We start from the raw sequence: 24,439 nt of genomic DNA, 5'->3' as shown, positions 1-24,439 counted from the left end.
CTCCTCGATCTTTATTTACCTGCTCCGCTCTTCGCTCATTATTTGCATGCACCGCTCCTCACTCTTTATTTACCTGCACCGCTCCTCACACTTTATTTATCTGCTCCGCTCCTCGCTCTTTATTTAGCTGCTCCGCTGCTCGCTCTTTATTTCCCTGTCCCTCTCCTCTCTCTTTATTTACCTGCTCCGCTCCTCGCTCTTTATTTACCTGCTCCTCTCCTCGCTATTTATTCAACTGCTCCGCTCCTCACTCATTATTGATTTGCTCCGCTATTCGCTCTTTATTTACCTGCTCTGCTCCTCACTCTTTATTTAACTGCTCTGCTCCTCATTCTTTATTTACATGTTCCGCTCCTCGCTCTTTATTTACCTGCTCTGCTCCGCAGTCTTTATTTACCTGCTCCTCTCCTCACTCTTTATTTACCTGCTCCGCTCCTCACTCTTTATTTACCTGCTCCGCTCCTCGCTCTTTATTTACCTGCTCCGATCCTCGCTCTTTATTTACCTGCTCTGCACCTCGCTCTTTGTTTACCTGCTCCGCTCCTCGCTCTTTATTTACCTGCTCCGCTCCTCACTCTTTATTTACCTGCTCCGCTCCTCGCTCTTTATTTAACTTCTCCTCTCCTCGCGCTTGATTTAGCTGCTCTGCTCTGCGCTCTTTATTTACCTGCTCCACTCCATCCTCTTTATTAACCTGCTCAGCTCCTCGATCTTTACTTACCTGCTCCACTCCTCAAATATTAGTTTCCTGCTGGTGTCTGTGCGCTTTATTTAACTGCTCCACTCTGCGCTCTTAGAATACCTGCTAAGTTCTGTACTCTTTATTTGCCTGCTCCACTCCTCACTCTTTATTTCCTGCTCCGCTCCTGGCTCTTTATTTACCTGCTCCACTCCTCGCTCTTTATTTACCTGATCCACTCCTCGCTCTTTATTTAACTGTTCCGCTCCTCACTCTTTATTTACCTGCTCCGCTCCTCGCTCTTTATTTAACTTCTCCTCTCCTCGCGCTTGATTTAGCTGCTCTGCTCTGCGCTCTTTATTTACCTGCTCCGCTCCATCCTCTTTATTAACCTGCTCAGCTCCTCGATCTTTACTTACCTGCTCCACTCCTCAATCTTTAGTTTCCTGCTGGTGTCTGTGCTCTTTATTTAACTGCACCACTCTGCGCTCTTAGAATACCTGCTAAGCTCTGTACTCTTTATTTGCCTGCTCCACTCCTCACTCTTTATTTCCTGCTCCGCTCCTGGCTCTTTATTTACCTGCTCCACTCCTCGCTCTTTATTTACCTGCTCCACTCCTCGCTCTTTATTTACCTGCTCCGCTCCTCACTCTTCATTTTCCTGCTCGACTCCTCGCTCTTCATTTACCTGGTCCGATCCTCCATCATCATTTACCTGCTCGACTCCTCACTCTTATTTACCTGCTCCGCTCTGTTTTTTATTTACCTGCTCCATTTCCTGCTCTTTATTTACCCGCTCCGCTCCATCCTCCTTATTTACCCGCTCCGCTCCTCGCTCTTTATTTATTTGCTCCGCTCCTCGCTTTTTATTCACCTGATCCGCTCCTCACTCTTTATTTACCTGCTCTGCAGCTCGCTCTTTATTTACCTGCTCCACTCCTCGCTCTTTATTTACCTGCTCCACTTCTCACTCTTTATTAACCTGCTCTGCTTTTTGCTCTTTACTTACCTGCTCCGCTCCTAGCTCTATATTTATCTGGTCTGCACCTCACTCTTTATTTCCCTGCTCCGCTCCTCACTCTTTATTTTCCTGCTCGACTCCTCGCTCTTTATTTACCTGGTCCGATCCTCTATCTTCATTTACGTGCTCCGCTCCTCGCTCTCAATTTTCCAGCTCCGCTCCTCGCTCTTTATTTACCTGCTCCGATCCACGCTCTTTATTCATCTCCTGAGCTCCTCACTCCTTTTTATCCTGCTCCGCTCCTCACTCTTTATTTACCTGCTCCACCCCGAGCTGTTTATCGACCTGCTCCACTCCTGACTCTTTATTTACCTGCTCCGATCCACGCTGTTTATTTACGTGTTCAACTCTGTGTTCTTTATTTACCTGCTCCACTTGTGCTCTTTATTCATCTGCTGAGCTCCTCACTCTTTATTATCCTGCTCCGCTCCTCGCTCCATATTTACCTGCTCCGCTCCTCGCTCTTTATTTACCTGCTCCGCTCCTCGCTCTTTATTTACCTGCTCCGCTCCTCGCTCTTTATTTACCTGCTCCACTCCTCGCTCTTTATTTACCTGCTCCACTCCTCGCTCTTTATTTACCTGCTCCGCTCCTCGCTCGTTATTTACCTGCTCCGCTCCTCGCTCTTTATTTACCTGCTCCACTCCTCGCTCTTTATTTACCTACTCCACTCCTCGCTCTTCATTCATCTGCTCCGCTCCACGTTTAGCTGCTCCGCTCCTCGCTCTTTATTCACCTGCTCTGCTCTGCGCTCTTTATTTACCTGCTCCACTCCTCACTCTTTATTTACCTGCTCCACTCCTCGCTCTTTATTTACCTGCTCCGCTCCTCGCTCTTTATTTACCTGCTCCGCTCTTCGCTCGTTATTTCCCTGCTCCGCTCCTTGCTCTTTATTAACCTACTCCACTCCTCGCTCTTCATTTATCTGCTCCGCTCCACATTTAGCTGCTCTGCTCTGCGCTCTTTATTTACCTGCTCCACTCCTCGCTCTTTATTTACCTGCTCCGCTCCTCGCTCTTTATTTACCTACTCCACTCCTCGTTCTACATTCATCTGCTCCGCTCCACATTTAGCTGCTCCGCTCCTCGCTCTTTATTTACCTGTTCCACTCCTCGATCTTTATTTACCTGCTCCGCTCCTCGCTCTTTATTTACCTGCTCTGCTCTGCGCTCTTTATTTACCTGCTCCACTCCTCACTCTTTATTTACCTTCTCCACTCCTCGCTCTTTATTTACCTGCTCCGCTCCTCGCTCTTTTTTTACCTGCTCTGCTCTGCGCTCTTTATTTACCTGCTCCACTCCTCGCTCTTCATTTATCTGCTCCGCTCCACATTTAGCTGCTCTGCTTTGCGCTCTTTATTTACCTGCTCCACTCCTCACTCTTTATTTACCTGCTCCACTCCTCGCTCTTTATTTACCTGCTCCGCTCCTCGCTCTTTATTTACCTGCTCTGCTCTGCGCTCTTTATTTACCTGCTCCACTCCTCACTCTTTGTTTACCTGCTCCGCTCCTCGCTCTTTATTTACCTGCTCCGCTCCTCGCTCTTCATTTACCTGCTCCGCTGTGCGATTTTTATTTACCTGCTCCGCTCTGCGATCTTTTTTTATCTGTTCAGCTCCGCGCTCTTTACCTATTTTTTATTCGTTTATGGAATGTGGGCGTCACTGGCGAGGCCGGCATTTATTGCCCATTCCTAATTGCACTTGAGAAGGCGGTGGTGAGCCGCCTTCCTGAACCGCTGTAGTCCGTGTGGTGAAAGTTCGCACACAGTCCTGCTGGAATGGAGTTCCAGCATTTTGACCCATCGACGATGGCGATATAGTTCCAAGTCGGGATGGTTTGTGACTTGGAGGGGGACGTGCAGGTGGTGTTGTTCCCATGTACCTGCCGGTCTTGTCCTTCCAGGTGGTAGAGATCGCGGGTTTGTGAGATGCTGTGGAAGAAGCTTTGTCGAATTGCTGCAGTGCATCCTGTGGATGGCACACACTGCAGCCACAGTGCATCGGTGGTGAAGGGAGTGAATGTTTTGGGTGGTGGATGGGGTGCTAATCAAGCGGGCTGCTTTGTGCTGGATGGTGTAGAGCTTCTTGACTGTTGTTGGAGCTGCACTCCTCCATGCAAGTGGAGAGTATTCCATCACACTCCTGACTTGTGCCTTTTAGATGGTGGAAAAAGCGTTGGGGAGTCAGGAGGTGAGTCACTCGCCGCAGAATACCCAGCCTCTGACCTGCTCTCGTAGCCACAGTATTGATATGGCTGGACCAGTGAAGTTTCTGGTCAATGGTGACCCCCAGGATGTTGATGTTGGGGGATTCGGCGATGGTAATGCCGTTGAATTTCTAGGGGAGGTGTTTAGATTCTCTCTTGTTGGAGATGGGACTTGTCTGACGCGAATATTACATGGCACTAATCAGCCCAAGCCTGGATGCTGTCTAGGTCTTGCTGCATGCGGGCTCGGACTGCTTCATTATTTGAGGGTTTGCGAATGGAACTGAACACTGTGCAATGATCAGCGAACATCCCCATTTCTGACCTTATGATGGAGGGAAGGTCATTGATGAAGCAGCTGAGGAAGATTGGGCACCGCACACTGCCCTGAGGAACTCCTGCAGCAATGCCCTAATCCCTAACCCGTAAACCTAACCCTGAACCCAACCCGAACCCTCTGCCCAAAATGCGAACCCTAACATTTGGAGCCCAACACTTTGGATTCGACTTGTTTTTGTCTCTCACTGACGAGCCTTTAGGGCGACGAAACCGACCTGAGCAGTTCCGAGAAGGAAAAAAGGATGATGGCTAAAACTACAGGTACATTCATTTGGACAGCAGGAACAATCCAAAGTGTGGGCCAGCCGTCCCAAGGGGCGACAACATAGGGCGGGCCTGTTCTCCCCTCTGCCCAAAATGCAAAACCGAACTCGAACACAAACCTTTAACTCAAATCCTTACCCTGACCCGAAACATAACCTATCTATAACTCTATCCCTAACCCTCATGTAACATAACCCAAACCCTAACACTAACTCCTAACACTAACCATAACCCTAATCCTAACGCTATCGTTAACCCTAACATTAATGAAGCGTTACCCTGAGCCTAACCCTAACCCTGATGCTGTGAAACGTTAACCCTAACCCTATCCGCTAAACCCTAACCATAACCATAACCCCAACCACTAAATCCTAACTCATAAACCATAACCATAACCCTGATCCTAGTACCCTAACCCTAACCCTAACCACATCCTTCACTGCAATCCTAATGCAGCAACAAACCCTAACCCTAACCCCTAATCCTAACCGCTAACCCCTAACCCTAAAAATAACCCGAACCCTAACGTCTGCCAAAAATGCTAACCCTGACATTACGCGTGACACACTTTGGATTCGGCTTGTTTTTGTCTTTCCCTGACGAGCCTTTCGGACGGCGAAACCGGTCGGAGCAGTTCCGAGAAGGAACAATGGATGATGCCTAAAACTACAGGTCAAGGTGCATTCATTTGGACAGCAGGAACAATCCAGAGTTTGGGCCAGCAGTCCCAAGCGGCAGACAACACAGGGCGGGCCTGTTCCCCCTAACCCCCTACCCAAAATGCTAACCCTAACATCACGAGTGATACACTTTGGATTCGGCTTGTTTTTGACTCTCCCTAATGAGCCGCGAGGGCGGCGAAACCGGTCGGGGCAGTTCCGAGAAGGAATAATGAATGAGGCCTAAAACTACAGCTCAAGGTCCCCGGCTAGAAGGCTTAGCAATTTGTGAACCAAGTTCCTGATCAGCAAGGCGCCGCTGTCCTGAGGTCCATAAAAGGTGCCAATCATAAACTTGCGGCCATTGGCTTGGATTAATCGAATCCAAACAGGTTCAGCTACTGTGGATGTGCTAATATCTCTTGCCAAAGCAGGCAGATTATCTGTGACAAATAAGGTCACACCACCTCCCTTCTGACCTATTGTAGTTTTCCTAAAACAGTTATACCCTGCGATATGGCATCCAGCACCATGATTTAAATCTAGCCATGTCTCAGTAACGCCTGCTACATCTGGGTTTTCTAATGCTGCGAAAGATTACAGTTCCAGCAGTATATTTCTAAGATTTCTTGCATTAGCATAGAAGCATTTGAATGGATTGTCAGTTGGCCGACTCTGGACACCATTCTTTTTCTGTGCCTTACAGTTAGGAATCTGGATAGAGTTAGGGAGCGCTTGCACAATAAGGTGATATGGGAAACTTGTTCGGTTTAATTTCATTGTAAAGTGAATCCTCAGGCCAATATTACTTGTGCTCACGGTGAGGGTGCGAACTTTCTACGGCTAAATTGATTGGAAATCAACCAGAAGATTAAGAATTTGCTTTTTCTAACGCGATGCTTTGCAATTAGTGTTTCTCTCTATTCTCAAAATAAATTAAATGCAGGCCATGGATTTATTAATTCTGTGTATCAAGTAGACAAGAGATGATGGAACTAATACCTCGGGATTTATTTCTCAGTGTTACCGGAGTCACCTCAGTGAACCGCAACACTGAAACGTCTGGTTTGAGGCTGTTTGTGCATGGAAAATAGCAGTAGTATTAAGTTTTGGATGATGTAAAAATGAACATTATCCTATCGGGGGCAGAGGGAAGCGGCTGAAGGAGACAGATTTCTGTTCATCAGGGCGGGGAAATAATGTAATTGAAGCTTCAGCATCAGCAGCGAAAGGAGTGTCCATCGAACGGGGGGTGGGTGGCGGGGGGCGGTGGAAGTGGGGGTGGGGGTAGAACAAATGGTCTCTGATAGGGTGGAGGGCACGAGTGATTAAATTACAAAAGGGGCGATGATACAAGGCAATAGGGAAGGTGACAATTGGACAATAAAGAAACAAAAGATGGGCGCAGAAGATGTGTAAATGGCAAAAGCAGAACCATTACCAGCCCCTGCTGTCTGAAAAAAATGGACTTTATATTGGCTTCTGTACTTTATTCCCTTCCCCTGCCCCCCACAACGTTATGCCACCTTGTTTCTGTGCGGACACTACTGCCAGGCCAATAGGGCAGATGTGCTGAGCAGCCGCCTCCTTGTCTTTGGGCTCAGTTGTTCTCAAGTACACCTGTTTGTATCACAGGTAGAAATACGGTGCCCTCAGCAGCCTTCCGCCTCGCTGACTCTCTCTCCCCCTGGGGAGCATCCAGACATACAGCACCCACACCGACCTTCAATGGAAGTTCCCGAATCTCACGGGGAAGTGAGGGGGATAAAATAAATTGGATATACAGAACAAACATAACGATACAGCACGGCCCATGAACTTACGCACACATAACCTCAGTTAAAACACGAACATGTAAAAACACACCACAGTTGAAACACACACATGTACACACGCATCTCAGTTGAAATACACAAATATGGCCTCGTTTGAAACACACACACAACCTTAGTTAAATCACACACACAACCTCCGTTGAAACACACACACACACACACATCTCAGTTGACACACACACAACCAATGAGGGTCCCTCAAAGACTGCTTCACCTGCCCCTGTGCAGGGGCAGACTCGGCCACCTGGAGAGGAGGCAGCAATGCAGTTAGTGGTTGAGAGGGGACAACAGGTGAGACATGGGAGCACTTTGAGTGGCGTCCCCGCTTCCATGCCCCCTGTCACGATCACCCCTCAGCTGGACCATGCCGACGCACTCCTACCACCATGCTGGAGAATAGTTTCGAGGACATGTATGATGCCTTGGAAGCTAAGTTTTAAAGTCTACCTGTTTAAGGCGGCAGAAGTTGTTCCCCGTGAGTCCGAACTGCCGTTGTCAGAGCCTGAATGGACTCATTTGTGAGCAGTGCTTGAAGCTCAACGGAGGCTAGCATTCTCTCCATTGCAGACATTCCCGCAATTACGTGCGGCACTATCTCAGACAGTTGCTCACGTCCCTGTGACACTATCTCAGAGATCCCTGCACTTACCTGTGCCACCATTCCACCAATGCAGGAGTTGGACTCCTCCATCCTCTGCACGATTGTGGAGAGTGTGTGTGGCACATATTCCAGTACCTCGCAACTGTGCTGCTATCCGTCGATCATTCTCTTTTTAAAGGATGGCCCTGGGGTTCAGCGTCTGGGTCCAGCTGAACAGAGCGTGGAGAGGAGTGTGACCAACGACGCGGACTCTCCACAGCCGCTCCTGCCACCAGTGTCTGCTCGTGCTCACTTCTGTGAGGTGACTTACCAGGTGCCAACCAACCTAACTGACTACCAGGACCAACCGAGGTGCGAGTATCTGCGCTGGTGGAGGGCTCACTAAGATCTGATGGTGCGCCCTCTGCGGGATTGGCCTCTCCTGCCACTGCGGTCGTTGAAGGGCCTGTAAGAGAACAGAAGGTAATATTAAGCATCATCACAGATGTGTCATGTTGCGATGAGCATATTGAGGTGTTCAACATGCCAATCATTGTTAATATCAATTCATGTTGCGTGTGATGAAAGTTAAAGTTGTATCACCAGATGTTTGTAGGATGTCAGTCTCGACGTTCCCAACAGGCAGGCACTCGAGGGTGCGGCTAATCTCCAGGGCCTCCTCCTCCACCTCTGTGAGGATCATTATTTGATGTTGTCCCTCTCCAGTCCTCGCTCTCTCGCGTTCATTTTGCGCTCTCTTCTCCTAGGAGGCGAGAAAGTACAGACGTGTGAATGATGTTGAAGTGGTCAGCCGATGATTGCATTGGTTTGGGTGAGGCTGTTCGTGCAAGAGGTGCTTCAGAGGGTGAGTATGAGATAGAGACATCACATTGGATCAGGATTTGGATGAGTGGTAGTGGTGCGGTCACAAATGGGGATGTGATGAAGTGCTCAGGAAGTGAAGGTAAGTTGAGGACGAGCCTTAATTGGGCGTGAGGATTGATGTGATGGAGTAGTCTTGGCAGTGCAGAATGAGTTGCGGTGGGGGGGTGTGGGGGGGGGTGGGTAGGTGGGGTGGTGATGTGGAATAAGGAATGTAGGAGAATGAGTAAGTGTACTCACATTGGCTCACTTTGGTCATTGAAACGCTTCCTGAACTGGATCCAGGTGCCGGAACAGTTGCTGCTGCTGGTGACTTCCTCTGCCACCTGGAGCCAAGCATCCTTGTAGGCAGAGGCGGGGCGCTTCCTCCTATCGGCCGGGTAAAATAGTTCCTAGTAGCAGCTGAAGTGAGGAATCGCTGAATCTCGGAGCAGCCTTGCCCCTCTGCTGCTCCATTGGGTCTTCTGGCTTTTTCCTCCAGCAAAATCCATTGCAGCAATGGCTCTTTAAATCTAGACGCTTCAGCTGACAGCCTGACATGCGGGTGCGCATGACGCCCACTTGGAACATAGGAACAGGAGTAGGTCATTCAGCCGCTCGTGCCTGCTCCGCCATTTGATAAGATCATGGCTGATCTGTGATCTAACTCCATATACCCGCCTTTGGACCATATCCCTTAATACCTTTGGTTGCCAAAAAGCTATCTATCTCAGATTTAAATTTAGCAATTGAGCTAGTATCAATTGCCGTTTGCGGAAGAGAGTTCCAAACTTCTACCACCCTTTGTGTGTAGAAATGTTTTCTAATCTCGCTCATGAACAGCCTGGCTCTAATTTGTAGACTGTGCCCACTACTCCAAGAATCCCCAACCAGCGGAAATCGTTTCTCTCTATCCACCCTATCCGTTCCCCTTAATATCTTATAAACTTCGATCAGATCAAACCTTAACCTTCGAAACTCGAGAGAACACAACCCCAATTTGTGTAATCTCTCCTTGTAACTTAACTCTTAAAGTCCGGGTATCATTCCAGTAAACCTGCGCTGCACTCCCTCCAAGGCCAATATGTCCTTCCGAAGGTGCCGTGCCCAGAACTGCTCACAGTACTCCAGGTGCGGTATAACCAGGAATTTGTATAGCTGAAGCATAATTTCTGCCCCCTTGTACCCTCGTCCTCTAGATGTAAAGGCCAGCATTCCATTAGCCTCATTGATTATTTATGCACCTGTTCACTGCACAGCTATCGGACGGCAAACCCGGAAACTAGGTTAAGGGGCACCAATTAAGTCACGACCGCATGGGGATTGGTAAGTTTTTATTATTCGGGTTTGCCTCGCGCCCATTCACTCCCCGCCCCCCCCCCCCCCCCCGCTGCCGTCCCGCAACCATTTTAAAATCTATCCCTTTGGGTTCGATTTTGGCGTCGGGTTTCCGGCGGGTTTCCAGCGGGGGCCCCCGAAAATCCCGATATCCGGTCAGGTGACCGGATCGCGACGAAATCCCGGCCACTTCCGGGTACCGCGCTGACGTGCGGGGCTGCGCGCGCAAGCCCCGCTGGTGGGAATCCCGCAGGCAATTAAAGCCAGCGGGGTTCCACTTGAGTGTACTTACCTTGCTCGTTGAGGTCAGTTAATGAGCTGAATCAGCTGTCAAAAGAGGAAGTGTGGGATTTTAGGTTCAAGGCAGTGAGTTTCACACACTGGGTGAAACAGTCTCTCTCCAACCAGGCGTATTGCAGCCAGCAGCCTGTGGCAGGTGCCAAGGTGCACTCCACGGGGGAGAGCCCTCACCCACGCAGGAGGCCACCGCGTCACATAGGGCAACCCCTGGCCCCCACCACCCCCTGCCAAGCCAGAGGACAGACCGACACGAAACCGCAGCCCCAGTCCGAGGAACCACCCACCTACCCTGCACAACCCCTCAGACCAACACCTGCCAAATGGGTAGTTGTGGACACCCTCGGAGGACGAACAGCATGACCAGCCCCAGCAGCCTCGCAGTCCACGCCGTCCGCCGCAGAGACGTGGATCCCCCCAACACGGTGTTGTTGCACGCCCACCTGCACAGCAGGAGGGAGGGTTACCGCAGAGAGAGACGCATCGCAGAGGGCACTACCCTCGCCACAGGGTCCACAGACCGAGGCGCAGCTCCCCGGACCTCTCCGAGCAGCAGTGCACAAGGAGGCGCAGATTCGCTCGACATGTAGTCGTGGAGATCTGCAGCCTCTTTCATGCCGAGCTGCTCCTGGCTGGCCCCAGCACCAACTGCTTACCTGTCGCTGTCAAAGTCACCACTGCCCTCCACACCTTCTCCTCCGCACCCTTCCAGGGTTCAGCCGGCTACACCGCCAATGTCTCTCAGTCGTCTGCGCGGACGAGCCCTGCAACTTCTGTTCCCTATTTCTGGATCACTCTGATTCTCACTGTTGTGATCCCGGAGTCTCCTGCGGGTTCTATTCGCCATTGCAATCCGTCTGATGGTCAAAGAATTAAACAAGGCAATTAAAGTAAAAGGAAGCCAAATGAGCGAGATGCCGTGAAACCAGCCGTACGGTATTGCTGGAGGTGAGGAGAGAAAAGCCTCACTAGACCGGCAGCCCCACTGAACTTTGTTAATTATTTGTTCATGTGAATATACAAACAAAATGGGGATGCCCTTTAAAAAAATAAGGACAGAGACCGTTGTTATAACCGCGGCCGTAGTTCTCTCGGTGCAATAATTGGTTTTAAACTTCCGGCAGCAGAGAGCTACAAAACGGTCAAATGTGAAAGAGACGGTGAACCAAACAGACAAATCGAGGGTGACAGTGGCCATGTATAAAATGAACCTACACACGGGAGTGTGGGAGAGGAATGAAAGTGGGAAGTGATAACTGAAAATATAATACACGATTATATTGATGATCATGACCAGGAGATCCGCTGTTGCCATGGCCACCATGTAGACAGAGATACAATTCGAAAGGCCGCAGTTTCCTCTTGAGAGAATCACAATTGTCATCAAGTTCGCTGTAAGAAAGAGAGAGGAGAGAAATAATATTCCAGTGTCTAATTGCAAATATATTTGCAGATACCTGTTGAAAGCATTTTGCTCCATTCAGTGTGATTATCAACACGGAGCAGTGTGAGAGCAGGATTAATATTCGAGTCACTGCCTGGGAAACCGACCCACACAGTGGAATGAGCTGCTGCAGCGCTCACTCTGCACGGGGTGAAGAAACGGTCCGTAATTCCGCTAAAACGCTTGTATTGGAGCTTCAAAGAATATTGTAACATCAGTGAAATGATCAGATTAAGGGGAACGCAGAAATTGCAGACCCATGGTTCACGAGTTGGTTCCGGTAACTACTGACTGTGTAATGCTGACATCTGGGAAATACGTTACCTTATCCAACATGCGGTAAGAACAGTGATACAATTAACAGCGAATAACAACTAACAGGTTAAAATAGCTCACCTGGGACACCGACGGCTGCGAGAATCGGGTAGTAAATCTCTTTTATCAGCAGTGTAGTTATTTGCCCCATTTTCTGTGAGAATGGATGAATTCTGTCGGAGCTGAATGTCTCTGACTAGTGCCTGGCTGAGACGGGAGAAGGGATCACTATATTTATACCCATATCAATTCACCAGGGAGTCAATCAGGTTACATCATAATTAACATTGCTCACAGTCAAATAGACTAAGGGAAGTTCTTTTTTGGTCTGGAATTATTAGTGGACAGTTTAAAAAATCACACATTTAAAACATTCTTTACAAATGGAAAGTGTGAATCTCCCAATACTCGTCCTGACCCTATAACTACAGGACTGGTGGAGGCAGCTACATTTGAAGTAATCGCCCTGACCTTGCCTTAGACTCACTCCCGGTGACCCAACTCCACCAGCAACAGGTGCGGAACCTAATCCTGCAATACTGGTGATGACCTCAGTCTTGCAGCATTAAACCTGATCACCCTTCTCCGGTACTAGTGGTGCCCCTACACTTACAATAGAGGTGACCGTGCTCCTCCTGTACTAGTGGGTCCCCTACACTTACAATAGAGGTGACCGTGCTCCTCCTGTACTAGTGGGTCCCCTACACTTACAATAGAGGTGACTGTGCTCCTCCTGTACTAGTGGGTCCCCTACACTTACAATAGAGGTGACCGTGCTCCTCCGGTTCCAGTGGTACCCCTACACTTACAATAGAGATGACCGTGCTCCTCCTGTACTAGTGGTGCCCCTACACTTACAATAGAGGTGACCGTGCTACTCCGGTTCTAGTGGGTCCCCTACACTTACAATAGAGGTGACCGTGCTCCTCCGGTAATAGTGGTGCCCCTACACTTACATTAGATGTGACCGTGCTCCTCCTGTACTTGTGGTAACCCTTACACTAGAGATATCCGCGTGCCTCAGATACTCATGGTATACCACACTTACACTCGAGATAACCGCGATCCTCAGGTACTCATGGTATACCACACAAACACTAGTGATAACTGTGCTCCTCGTGTACTCATGGTATACAACACTTACACGAGAGATAACCGCGCTTCTCAGGTACTCATGGTATACCACACACACACGAGAGATAACCGCGCTCATCAGGTATTCATGGTATACCATGCTTACACGAGAGATATCCGCGCTCCTCAGGTACTCATGGTATACCACACTTACACCAGATAACTGTGCTCCTCTGAGACTCATGGAATACCACACATACACTAGAGAAAACCTCGCTCCACCGTTACTGGTGGCACCCTACAATTACACTAGATGCATTTTAGTGACTTAGTGTGATAGTAGGTACAGAACAGGAGAATGCCATTCGGCCCATTGTAGTATACATGAATTTTCAAAAGACATTCGATAAGGTGAGTCACAACGGGTAGTTACACAAGGTAATGGCTCATGGGGCTGGGGGTAATATATTAGCATGGATAGAGGATTGATTAAAGGAGAGAAAACAGAGAGTAGGAATAAACGGGTCATTCTCAGGTTGGCAGGCTGTAACTAATGGGTGGCTGCAGGGATCAGTGCTTGGGCCTCAGCTATTTACAATTTATATTAATAGCTCAGATAAAGGGACCGAGAGTAATGTATCCAAGTTTACTGACGATATAAAGCTAGCTGAGAAAGTAAGCTTTGAGGAGGACTGCAAATGGTCTGCAAAGGGATATCGGCAGGTTAAGTGAGTGGGCAAGAAGTTGGCAGATGGAGTATAATGTGGAGAAATGTGAGGTTATTCATTTTGGTAGTAAGAAGAGAAAAACTGAATATTTGTTAAATGGTGGAAAAGTATTAAATGTTGGTGTTGAGCGGGATTTGGGTGTCCTGGTACAAGAAACACAGAAATTTAACATGCAGGTACAGCACGCAATTAGGAAGGCAAATAGTATGTGGGCTTTTATTGCAAGGGGTTTGGAGTACAATAGTAAGGAGGTCTTGCTGCAATTGTACAAGGCTTTGTTGAGACCACACCTATAGTATTGTAGGCAGTTTTAGTTTCCTTACCTAAGGAAGGATAGAAGCCTTAGAGGCGGTGCAGCGAAGGTTCACTCGATTAATTCCTGGGATGAGAGTGTTGTCCTATGAAGAAAGATTGACTCGATTTGGCCTACACTCTCTGGGGTTTAGAAGAATGATCTCTTTGAAACGTATAATATTTTAAGAGAGCTTGACAGGGTAGACAGAATGATTCCCCTGGCTGGAGAGTCCAGAACGAGAGGGCATAGTCTCAAGATAAGGGGTGGGACGTTTAGGACTGAGTTGTGGAGCAATTTCTTCACTCAGGGGATCGAGATCATTTGGAATTCTATACCACAGAGGGCTGTGGATGCTCACTCGTTGCGGATATTCAAGGCTGAGCGAGATAGCTTTTTGGACTCTAGCGGAATCAAGGGATATGGAGATCGAGCGGGAAAGTGGAGTTGAGGTCGAAGATTAACCATGATCTTACTCAATTGTGGAGCAGGCTTGAGGGGCCGTATGGCCTACTCCTGCTCCTATTTATTATGTTGCTATGTTCTTATGTAATAATAATGGGGCACTTCAATTATCCAACTATAGACTGGGACAATACAAGTGTAAAGGGCGAAGAGGGGGAGGAATTCCTGAAATGTGTACAAGAGAAACTTCTGGATCAATATGTCTCCAGCCAAACCCAGTGGGGGAGCATTTGGGGAACAGTGATCATAATATCCTTAGGTTTAGAATCGTTATGGAAAAGGACAAGGAACAATCAAATCTAAAAAAAAACTTAACTGCAGGAAGACAAATTTCAGTGAGTTGAAAAGCGATCTCGTTGATGTGGATTGGAATCACAAATTGGGAGGCAAAGCAGCAATTGAACAAAGGGCTGCCTTCAAGGAGGAATGGATTGGGGTACAGAGTCGATAGGTTCCTACGAAGTGAAAATCTGGAGCTCCAATAAGGTGCAGGAGCAGAGAGAACGGGGAATAAATATCTTTGAACGCGGCAGGACAAGTTGAGAAGGTTGTTAAAAAGCATACGGGATCCTGGACGTTAACAACAGAGGCATGGAGTACAAAAGCAGGGAAGTTATGTTAAACCTCTATAAAACACTGGTTAGGCCTCAGCTGGAGTATTGTGTTCAATTTTGGGTACCACACTTTAGGAAAGATGTCAGGCCTTGGAATGGGTATAGAAGAGATTTACAAGAAAGGTTCCAGGGATGAGGGACTTCATATATGTGGGGAGACTGGAGAATCTGTGGTTGCTCACCTTACAGCAGGGAAAGTTAGGGGATATTTGGTAGAGGTGTTCAAAATCATGAACGGTTTTGATTAAATAAATAAAGTGTAACTGTTTCCAGTGGCAGAAGGTTAGGAAACAGAGGACACGGCTATAAGGTGATCAGTGAAAGAGCCAGAGGCGAAATGAGGATATTTTTTGCAGGAAGTTGTAATGATCTGGAATGCATTGTCAGAAAGAGTGCTGGAAACAGATTCAGAAGTAACTTTTGAAAGGGAATTGGATAAATACTTGAATGGAAAAAAATACGGAGCTGTGGGGAAAGATCAGAGGGATGGGATTAATTGGATAGCTTTTTCAAAGCGCCAGCACAGGGACGAAGGGCTGAATGGCCTCCTTCTGTGCTGGACCTACTATGACATTATGATACTATGAGCACTTTTCGCCAGAATATGTTACAAATAGTAATGGTTTTGAGGATCTTGAGTTCATGGGGTGACGGGGGTTGGCGAGGACATCTTTGTCTCAATCGAGCAAGCAAGTAATAAAGGCATTTATGTGTTTTTTTAGCAGCGGACGCTTGAGGTACCAGGTGTTGAAACTTGTATCATAATCAGCAGCAGTAATGTCATTACGAATATAGTGGGAATACGGAATAATCAGCAGCAATGTGAGAAAGCAATAATAACAGTAATGTTTGAAGAACGTCACCACCAGTGAAGTTAGTATAGGGTCACCACCAGTGAAGTTAGTATACGGTCACCACCAGTGAAGAGAGTATCGGGACACCACCAGTGAAGAGAGTATCGGGTCACCACCAGTAAATTTAGTGCAGGGTCATCACAAGTGAATTGAGTATAGGGTCACCACCAGTGAATTTGGGATAGTGCCCCTAACAGTGAAGATAGTATAGGGCCCCTAACAGTGAATTTAGTACAGAGTCACCACCAGTGAAGTTGGGCTGGGGTGACCACCAGTGAATTTAATATTGGATCTCCACCAGTGACTTTAGTATAGTTTCACCACCAATGTATTGAGTATAACGTCACCACCAGTGAATTTGGTGTGGTGAGAATATCAGTGAAGTTAATGTAGGGTTACCATATGGAAGTTAGTATCGGATCACCACCAGGGAAGTTCGTTGGAGTCAACACCAGTGAAGTTAGAATCGGGTCACCACCAGTGAAGTTAGTGTAAGGTCACCAGTGAAGATAGTATAGGGTCACCACTAGTGAAGTTAGTATAGCGCCCCTAACAGTGAAGTTAGTATATGACCCCAACAGTGAATTTTGTATGGAGTCACCACCAGTGAAGTTGCTATTGGGTCATCACCAATGAAGTTAGTATAGGGCCACCAACAGTGAAGTTAGTATATGACCCCAACAGTAAATTTAGTATAGTCACCACCAGTGAAGTTGATGTAGGGTCACCACCAATGATGTTAGTATCGGGCCCCTAACAGCGAATTTAGTATAGGGTCACCACCAATGAAGTTAGTATAGGGCCCCTAACAGCGAACTTAGTATAGGGTCATCACCAATGAAGTTAGTATAGGGCCACTAACTGTGAAGTTAGTATCGCGTCACCACCAGTGAAGTTACTATAGGGGGCATTTGTTACTTATTTTGCGGAGGGTTTAAACTAGTATAGCAGGGGGATGGGAACCAAAGCCAGGTAATAATAGGACAAATTCAGACCAGTAGAAAAGCAGTTAGTGACGTCGTCAGCGACTCAGAAAGGCCGAGGAAGCAAAGTTTAAATTGTGTTCAGCACAGGAATTCGACGGGGTTAAAGGGTATATACTTCGATGCAATGAGTATTACAAACAAAGCAGACGAGCTAAGGGCACAGATCGACACGTGGCAGCATGATATCATTGCTATAACCTGGTTTAAAGAGGGGGATAATTGGCAGCTCAATATCTGTGGATATCGAGTTTTCAGGCAGGATAGAGTGGGTATTAAAAAGGAGGGGTGGCAGCATTATTGGTTAAATATTCAATTACAGTTGTGAGAAGGGTTGATATGCGAAATGGATCATCAATCAAGGTCGTATGGGTTGAACTAAGAAATAAGAAAGGTTACAGTCACAACATTAGGAGTGTGCTATCAACCCCCGAATAGCGAAAGGGAGATAGAAAAACAAAGATATAGGCAAATTACTGAGTTCAAAAATAAGAGGGCAATAATAGTAGGGGACTTCAACTACCCTAACATCAATTTGGATTCAAACAGTGTGAGGGGCACAGAGGGCCTAAAATTCTTTATATGTGTCCAGGAGAACTTTTTTTAGCCACTACGTGACAAGCCCAACAAGAGGGGATGCAATTCTAGATTGAATCCTGTGAAATGAAGATAGGCAAGTGGGTGAAGTGATACTGGGTGACCATATTGGGGATAGTGATGAAAATTCAGTTAGTTTTAGCATTATTATGGAAAAGGACAGAGTTAAATTAGAAGCAAACGTTTTAAATTGGGGGGAAGGCAAATTTTGCAGAACTAAGAGGTGATTTGGCAGAAGTGGACTGGACACAACTACTTGAGGAGAACTCAGTGGCAAGCCGGTGGTTGGCACGAAAAAGTGAAATTCTACGGGTACAATGCAGACACGTCCCCTCAAAGGAAAAGGTATGGCACTGCCAAATTTAGAGCCGTGTAGTTGTCTGGAAGCATACGGGGCAAGATAAAGCAGAAAAAGAAAGCTTATGACAGCTTCATACTGCGGAAAGCCGAGAGGAGCATAGAAAATACAGGGATGACGTAAAAAGGGAAATAAGGAATGCAAAGAGAGGGCATGAACAAATATTAGCTAGTAAGATTAAAGAAAATCCAAAGATGTTGTATTAGTATATTAAGAACAAGAGGATAGCTAAGGAAAAGGTGGAACTTATCAGGGATGATAAGGGTAACGTATGTGCAGACGCAGAAGATGTGAGCAGGGTTTTAAATGAATATTTTGTCTCCGTATTCACAAAAGAAAGGGATGATCCGGACGTAGAAGTTAAAGAGGAGCGGTATGAAACATTGGATAAGGTAAACATAACGAGAGAGAAAGCACTAGAAGGACTGGAATCCTTGCAAGTTGATAAGTCACTATGTCCGGGTGCATTGTTTCCTAGGCTATTGAAGGAAACCAGGCAGGAAATAAAAGATGCTCTGAGCATCATTTTCCAATCCTCACTATATACAGGGGAGGTACCGGAGGACTGGAAGACTGCAAACGTAGTACCATTGTTTAAAAAGGGTACAAGGGAAAGGCCAACAATTATAGGCCGGTCAGTCTTACCTCGGTGGTGGTCAAACGATTAGAATCAATACTGAGAGATAGGTTAAACTGTCACTTGGAAAGGCATGGTTTAATCAGGGATAGTCAGCAAGGATTTGTTCAGGGAAGGTCATGCCTTACAAACCTGATTGAATTATTTGAGGAAGTGACAAGGAGGATTGATGACGGTAGTATAGTGGATATTGTCTACATTGATTTTACTAAGGCATTTCACAAGGTTCCACATGGCAGACTGGTCAGAAAGGTAAAAGCCCATGGGATACAGGGAAACGTGTCAAATTGGTTGCAAAATTAGCTCAGTAACAGGAAACAAAGGGTAAAAGTCGATGGATGTCTTTGCGAATGTGAATCCGTTTCCAGTGGTGTGCCACGGGGCTCAGTTTTGTGTTCCTTGCTGTTTGTGGTACATATTAATTAATTGGGTTTGAATATAGAGGACACGGTTGGAATATTGGCAGAAGACACAAAAATTGGCGTTGCAGTTGATAGTGAAGAGGATAGCTGTCGAATCCAAGAAGATATTAATGGGTTGGTGGAGTGGGTGGAAAAGTGGCAAATGGAGTTCAACCCGGAGAAGTGTGAGGTAATGCACTTAGGGAGGGCAAACAGTAAAAGGGAATACGCAGTAAACAGGAATATATTGAGACGGTTAGAGGAAGTGAGAGGCCTTGGAGTGCATGTGCAGTATGTCCTAGAGGCAACAAGGGGGCAAGCCATGCTAGATTTAGTAATGAGTAATGAACCAAATTTAGTTAACGGCTTAACTGTACGCGAACATCTATCCAATAGCGATCATAACATGATCGAGTTCAAGGTAGTGTTTGAAAGGGAAAAAAGTGAATCAGCTGCTCAGATTCTAGACTTGGGTAAGGCCGATTTCAATGGGATGAGAGAGAGACTGTCCACAGTAAACTGGGCAAATCTGTTAATGGGTAAAACGACCAATGATCAGTGCGAAATGTTTAAAGACACATTTAACGTGATACAGAATCGGTTTATACCCCTGAGGGGCAAGAACTCTACTTGCCAAAATAAAACAGCCATGGGCAACTAAAGAGGTGAGGGACAGTATAAGACATAAGGAAAGGGCATATGAATGGCAAAAAATAGCACAGATCCTGGCGATTGGGAAAGATACAAAGATCAACAAAGGGCCACAAAACAGATGGTAAGAGCTACAAAAAGAGAGTATGAAAAGAAACTTGCAAGTGATATCAAACCAAAACAAAGAATCTTTATAGTTACATTATGAAAAAGAAGGTGATCAGGAGCAGTGTTGGCCCCTTAAAAATTGAAAGTGGGGATATTGTCATTGACAATGGGGAAATGGCAGACATGATGAATAATTACTTTGCATCAGTATTTAGAGTAGAAAAAGAGGATAGCATGCCGGAAATCCCAACAAAACTTATATTGAATCGGGGAGACGGACTCGATAAAATTAACATAAGTAAAGCAACAGAAATGAAGAAAATAATATCACTAAAGAGTGACAAATCCCCAGGACCAGATGATTTCCATCCCAGGGTTTTAAAGGGAATAGGTGAGCAGATTGAAGATGTCCTAACTATAATCTTTCAAAGTTCTCCAGATTCAGGAAATGTCCCTCTAGATTGGAAAATTGCATATGTCACTCCGGTTTTTAAGAAAGGAGAGAGAGGGAAAACAGGAAATTATAGACCAGTTAGCCTAACATCTGTTGTGGGGAAAATGCCGGAGTTGAAAATTAAGGATAGGGCGACTGAACACCTCGAGAATTTTCAGTTAATCAGAGGGAGCCAGCATGGATTTGTGAAATGTATATCGTGCCTGACAAACCTGATTGAATTTTTTGAAGAGGTGACTAAAGTAGTGGACAGGGGAATGTCAATGGATGTAATTTGTATGCACTTCCAGAAGGCATTTGATACGGTCCCACGTAAGAGACTGTTAGCTACGATTCAAGCCCATGAAATCGAAGGGAAAGTACAGACTTGGTTCTTAATTGGCCGCACACCTCCTCTTACTATCCGTTTGATGTTTACATGCCGATAGAAGTCTTTTGGATTCACTTTTATGTTAGCCGCCAGTCTATTGTCATAATCTCTCTTTGCCCCTCTTATTTCCATTTTCACTTCTCCTCTGAACTTTATATATTCAGCCTGGTTCTCACTTGTATTATCAACCTGACATCTGTCATACGCCCACTTTTTTCAGCTTCATCTTACTCTCGATCTCATTCATCCTCCAGGGAGCTCCGGATTTAGTTGCCCTACCTTTCTCCCCTCGTGGGAATGTACTTAGACTACCTGAATCATCTCCTCTTTAAGGGCCGCCCATTGTTCGATTACATATTTGCCTGCCAATCTTTGATTCCAATTTACCCGGGCCAGGTTCCTTCTCAAGCCACTGAATTTTGCCCTCCTCCAATTAAGTATTTTTTTCCAGATTGGTCCTTTTCCTTTTCCATAACTAATCTAAACCTTATGATACTATGATCACTGTTCCCTAAATGATCCCTCACTAACACTTGCTCCACTTGACCCATCTCATTCCCCAGAACCAGATCCAGCAATGCCTCCTTCCTCGTTGGGCCGGAAAGGGTGGGTAACCAGACGACACATGAGAAATTTACGCAGAGAATTGTAATGATCTGGAATGCACTGGATGAAAGGGTGGTGAAAACAGCTTCAATGGTAACTTTCAAAAGGGAATTGGATAAATACTTGCTGGGAACATTGTGCAGTGGTATGGGGAAAGAGCCGGGGAATGAGACTTATTGGATAGCTCTTTCAAAGGACCGGCAGGATGGGCCGAACGGCATCCACCTGTGCTGTACAATACGATGATTCTACTATACTATGATTTTAATGTGAGGAAGATATGGTGGGCAGTCTTCCCCCACAATATTAAAATGGTTAAAAATGGAGGGGGAAATGTTTGTATTTATCACCTGGTCTTTAAACCTCGCCTGGGCGGAGCGCAGTCTGGAAAATTTTACGTTATATTAAAGGGAAGAAAATCAGTGCCCAGCGCTGACGCCCAGCAGACTAATAAAAGCTACAACAATTAAATAGTAAATATCAATATTAGCGATTTATTTGTTATCTTTGAACTGTAAAATTAAAATCTAACTGCTGAACAAACAAACTTCAAGGAGTGAAAGATGCACGAGCTCCTGAATAGAATTGGTGACGCGTCACAGAATCCCTGAAATTTGCACCAATTAGGATAAATCGGGAAACAGTTTCATCCGAGACACAGAAACAGGCGGGCGGACGAATTGCCAGTTAATTGGCACAAGTCTTCATCTGATACCTTTGCACCGGGCAACGCTCTCAAACCCCGGTCTGCAGTGTGACCGGTCGGAACTCCGAATGCACAGCCTCGCACTGGGATGCCCAAACAACACCATTTGATCCAAGGGCAGGGGATATTACATGTGCATCTGTGCATCAACACACAGAGCGGATTATTCCATTCCAATATATGAGAGCATTCATTGCAGAACGATGCAACAAATTACCTGATTATGAAGGTTATTTTACATTCTTGGTTCTTACATTATTTTACCAGTTTTACCGGATCGCTGATTCAGATTAGTAACAGTCAGATACATTTAGTGACAACAGGTAAAGACTTTATTTTTAATGTTGCTGGACAGCCTTCAAATATTTCTCATTAATCGAGATTTCAGAAAAAGCAGATCGAACAAGGCAACAACTGTTAACATTCAAAAATGGTGAAACCTCGCAGCACTGCGAACGAGACAGCGGCTCCGCTCCTTATTCACTGGAGAAGGATGAAGCGGTCGGTGCAGCTGACGTCAGTCCAAGCACCGTGTTCATCAAACCTCCGAGAAAAAGTAAATTCACCAGGAATTCGAAACGATCGAATCTTTACCGAAAACTGATGTATCTTCCTGTCAATTACACGGTAGAATTGAATTACATTCCTCGCACAGTGATATTAAACTCGTTGATCAAATATTCTATTCCACTAATAAAGTTCACTACATCACTGACACTTTTCATACTTAAGGGGGACTGTCCTTATTTGTCAGGAGTCAGTCGGCCAATGAACTGTCGAAACCCGCGGTCAAAGTTGGCGCTAGATTCTATAAAGTGCAGGAAATATAATCGCGTACCTGTGAGTTTTTACAAGAACCGTCATTAAATAATCTGTTAGGAGAGGGAACCCCAGTCTAAGATAGAATTGGTGCTAAAACTGAATTCTAATGTTCCAAAGGGAGGTCTAGTTCGGAGTTCGTGTTCCAACCAATCTTAGAATCAGTGTCCAGGGAGATTTCAGCAGCTTCTTCAGCTCTTCTCTCAATTTCCTCTGGGTAGCTGCATAAATACAGGTGTTTGGACAGGAACTCAAATGCTTCAGCATAGCTCCGGCTTCGGTGGCGATATATCCTGGGTTTGTGTGGTCACCTCGGTAATAATTGGGGTTTGACAGTCCGGTGCTTACAAAAGTCACTAGAGCTGTCAGCCACAACAGTATAAAACTGCCCGACACAGTGAAGAGTAAAATGATGGATTTCATTCGGTTCTCCATCTCTGGATCACACTGATTCTCACTGCTGTGTCCCCGCAGACCCCTGCGCTTTCTATTAGCCACTAAAATCCGTCTGATGGTCAAATAATTAAACAAGGCAATCAATGAAAAAGGAAGACAAATGAGCGAGATGACGTGAAACCAGACGTACGTTGCACCTTGAGGGGAGGAGAAAATTGCCACTCTTGGCCGGCAGCCCCACTGCACTTTGTTAATTATGTGGTGAGGCTCAAATGCAAAAAAAAAGGGGATGTCCTTTAAAAAGATCAGAAACGAGACCGTTGTTATAACCGCGGCCGCAGTTCTCTTGTTGCAATACTTGTTTTTAAACTTCTGGCAGCAGAGAGCAACAAAACGGTCAAATGTGAAGGAGACGGTGAACCAAACAGACAAATCGAGGGCGATAACAGTCATGTATAGAATGAACCTACACACGGGAGTGTTGGAGAGGAATGAAAGTGGGAAGTGATAACTGAAAATATAATAAACTATAATATTGATGATCATGACCAGTAGATCTCCTGTTGCCATGGCCACCATGTAGACAGAGATAAACTTGGAAAGGCCGCAGTTTTCTCGGGAGAGAATCACAATTGTCATCAAGTTCGCTGTAAGAAAGAGAGAAGAGAGAAATAATATTCCACTGTTTGAAATATATGTGGAGATACCTGTTGAAAGCATTTTGCTCCATTCGGTGTGATTATCAACACGGACCAGTGTGAGAGCAGGATTAATATTCGAGTCACTACCTTTGGAAACCGACCCACACATTATAATGAGCTGCTGCAGCGCTCACTCTGCACGGGGAGACAAGACGGTCACGAAATCCACTGAAACGCTGACGTTTGGGAAAAACGTTACCTTATCGATCATGCAATAAGAACAGTGATACAGTTAACACAGATTGACAAGAAACAGGTTACAACGGCTCACCTGGGACACGGACGGCTGCGAGAATCGGGTAGTAAATCTGTTTTATCAGCAGAATAGTTGGTTGCCCCATTTTCTGTGAGAATAGATAAATCTCCAGGACCTGACACGACTCTGACCAGTGTACAGCTGAGGCAATGGAAGGGATTCCTACATTTATACACACATCAATCGTCCAGGGAGTCAATCATGTTGCACCATAACTAGCATTAGTTACAGTCATTTAACAAATAGACTCAGAGAAGTTGATTTTTTGGTCTGAGGCATTGAATTCAGAGAAATAGTTGAAACGGTTATTGGACATTTTAAGAAATTACACAATTAAAACATTCTTTACAAATGGAAAGTGGAATCTCCCAGTAACGGTCCTGACCCGATAACTACATGACTGGTGGAGGCAGCTACCCTTGAAGTAATCACGCTGACGCTGCATTTGACTCACACCGAGTGCCCCAACTCTCTCAGTGCAGTTGCGGAAACTAATCCTGCAATGTTGGAGATGACCGCAGTCTTGCAGC

General features: G+C 46.1%; 1 protein-coding gene across 1 annotated transcript; it reads right to left on the bottom strand.

Moving 5' to 3' along the window:
* Positions 1-22,682: 22,682 nt before the first annotated feature.
* On the bottom strand, positions 22,683-23,994 carry LOC137308255 (probable G-protein coupled receptor 139). The gene is made up of 2 exons (XM_067977089.1): positions 23,925-23,994; positions 22,683-23,599 (listed from the first exon to the last, which is right to left on the bottom strand). The coding sequence occupies exons 1-2, from the start codon at positions 23,992-23,994 to the stop codon at positions 22,683-22,685; spliced, it is 987 nt and encodes a 328-aa protein (XP_067833190.1).
* Between the last annotated feature and the right edge of the window lie 445 nt (positions 23,995-24,439).

This window comes from Heptranchias perlo, unplaced genomic scaffold (assembly GCF_035084215.1).
Source record: "Heptranchias perlo isolate sHepPer1 unplaced genomic scaffold, sHepPer1.hap1 HAP1_SCAFFOLD_125, whole genome shotgun sequence".
Lineage (NCBI taxonomy): Eukaryota > Metazoa > Chordata > Chondrichthyes > Hexanchiformes > Hexanchidae > Heptranchias > Heptranchias perlo.
The sequence above is the reverse complement of the archived record's forward strand: the minus strand, read 5'-3'. Positions and strand labels throughout refer to the sequence as shown.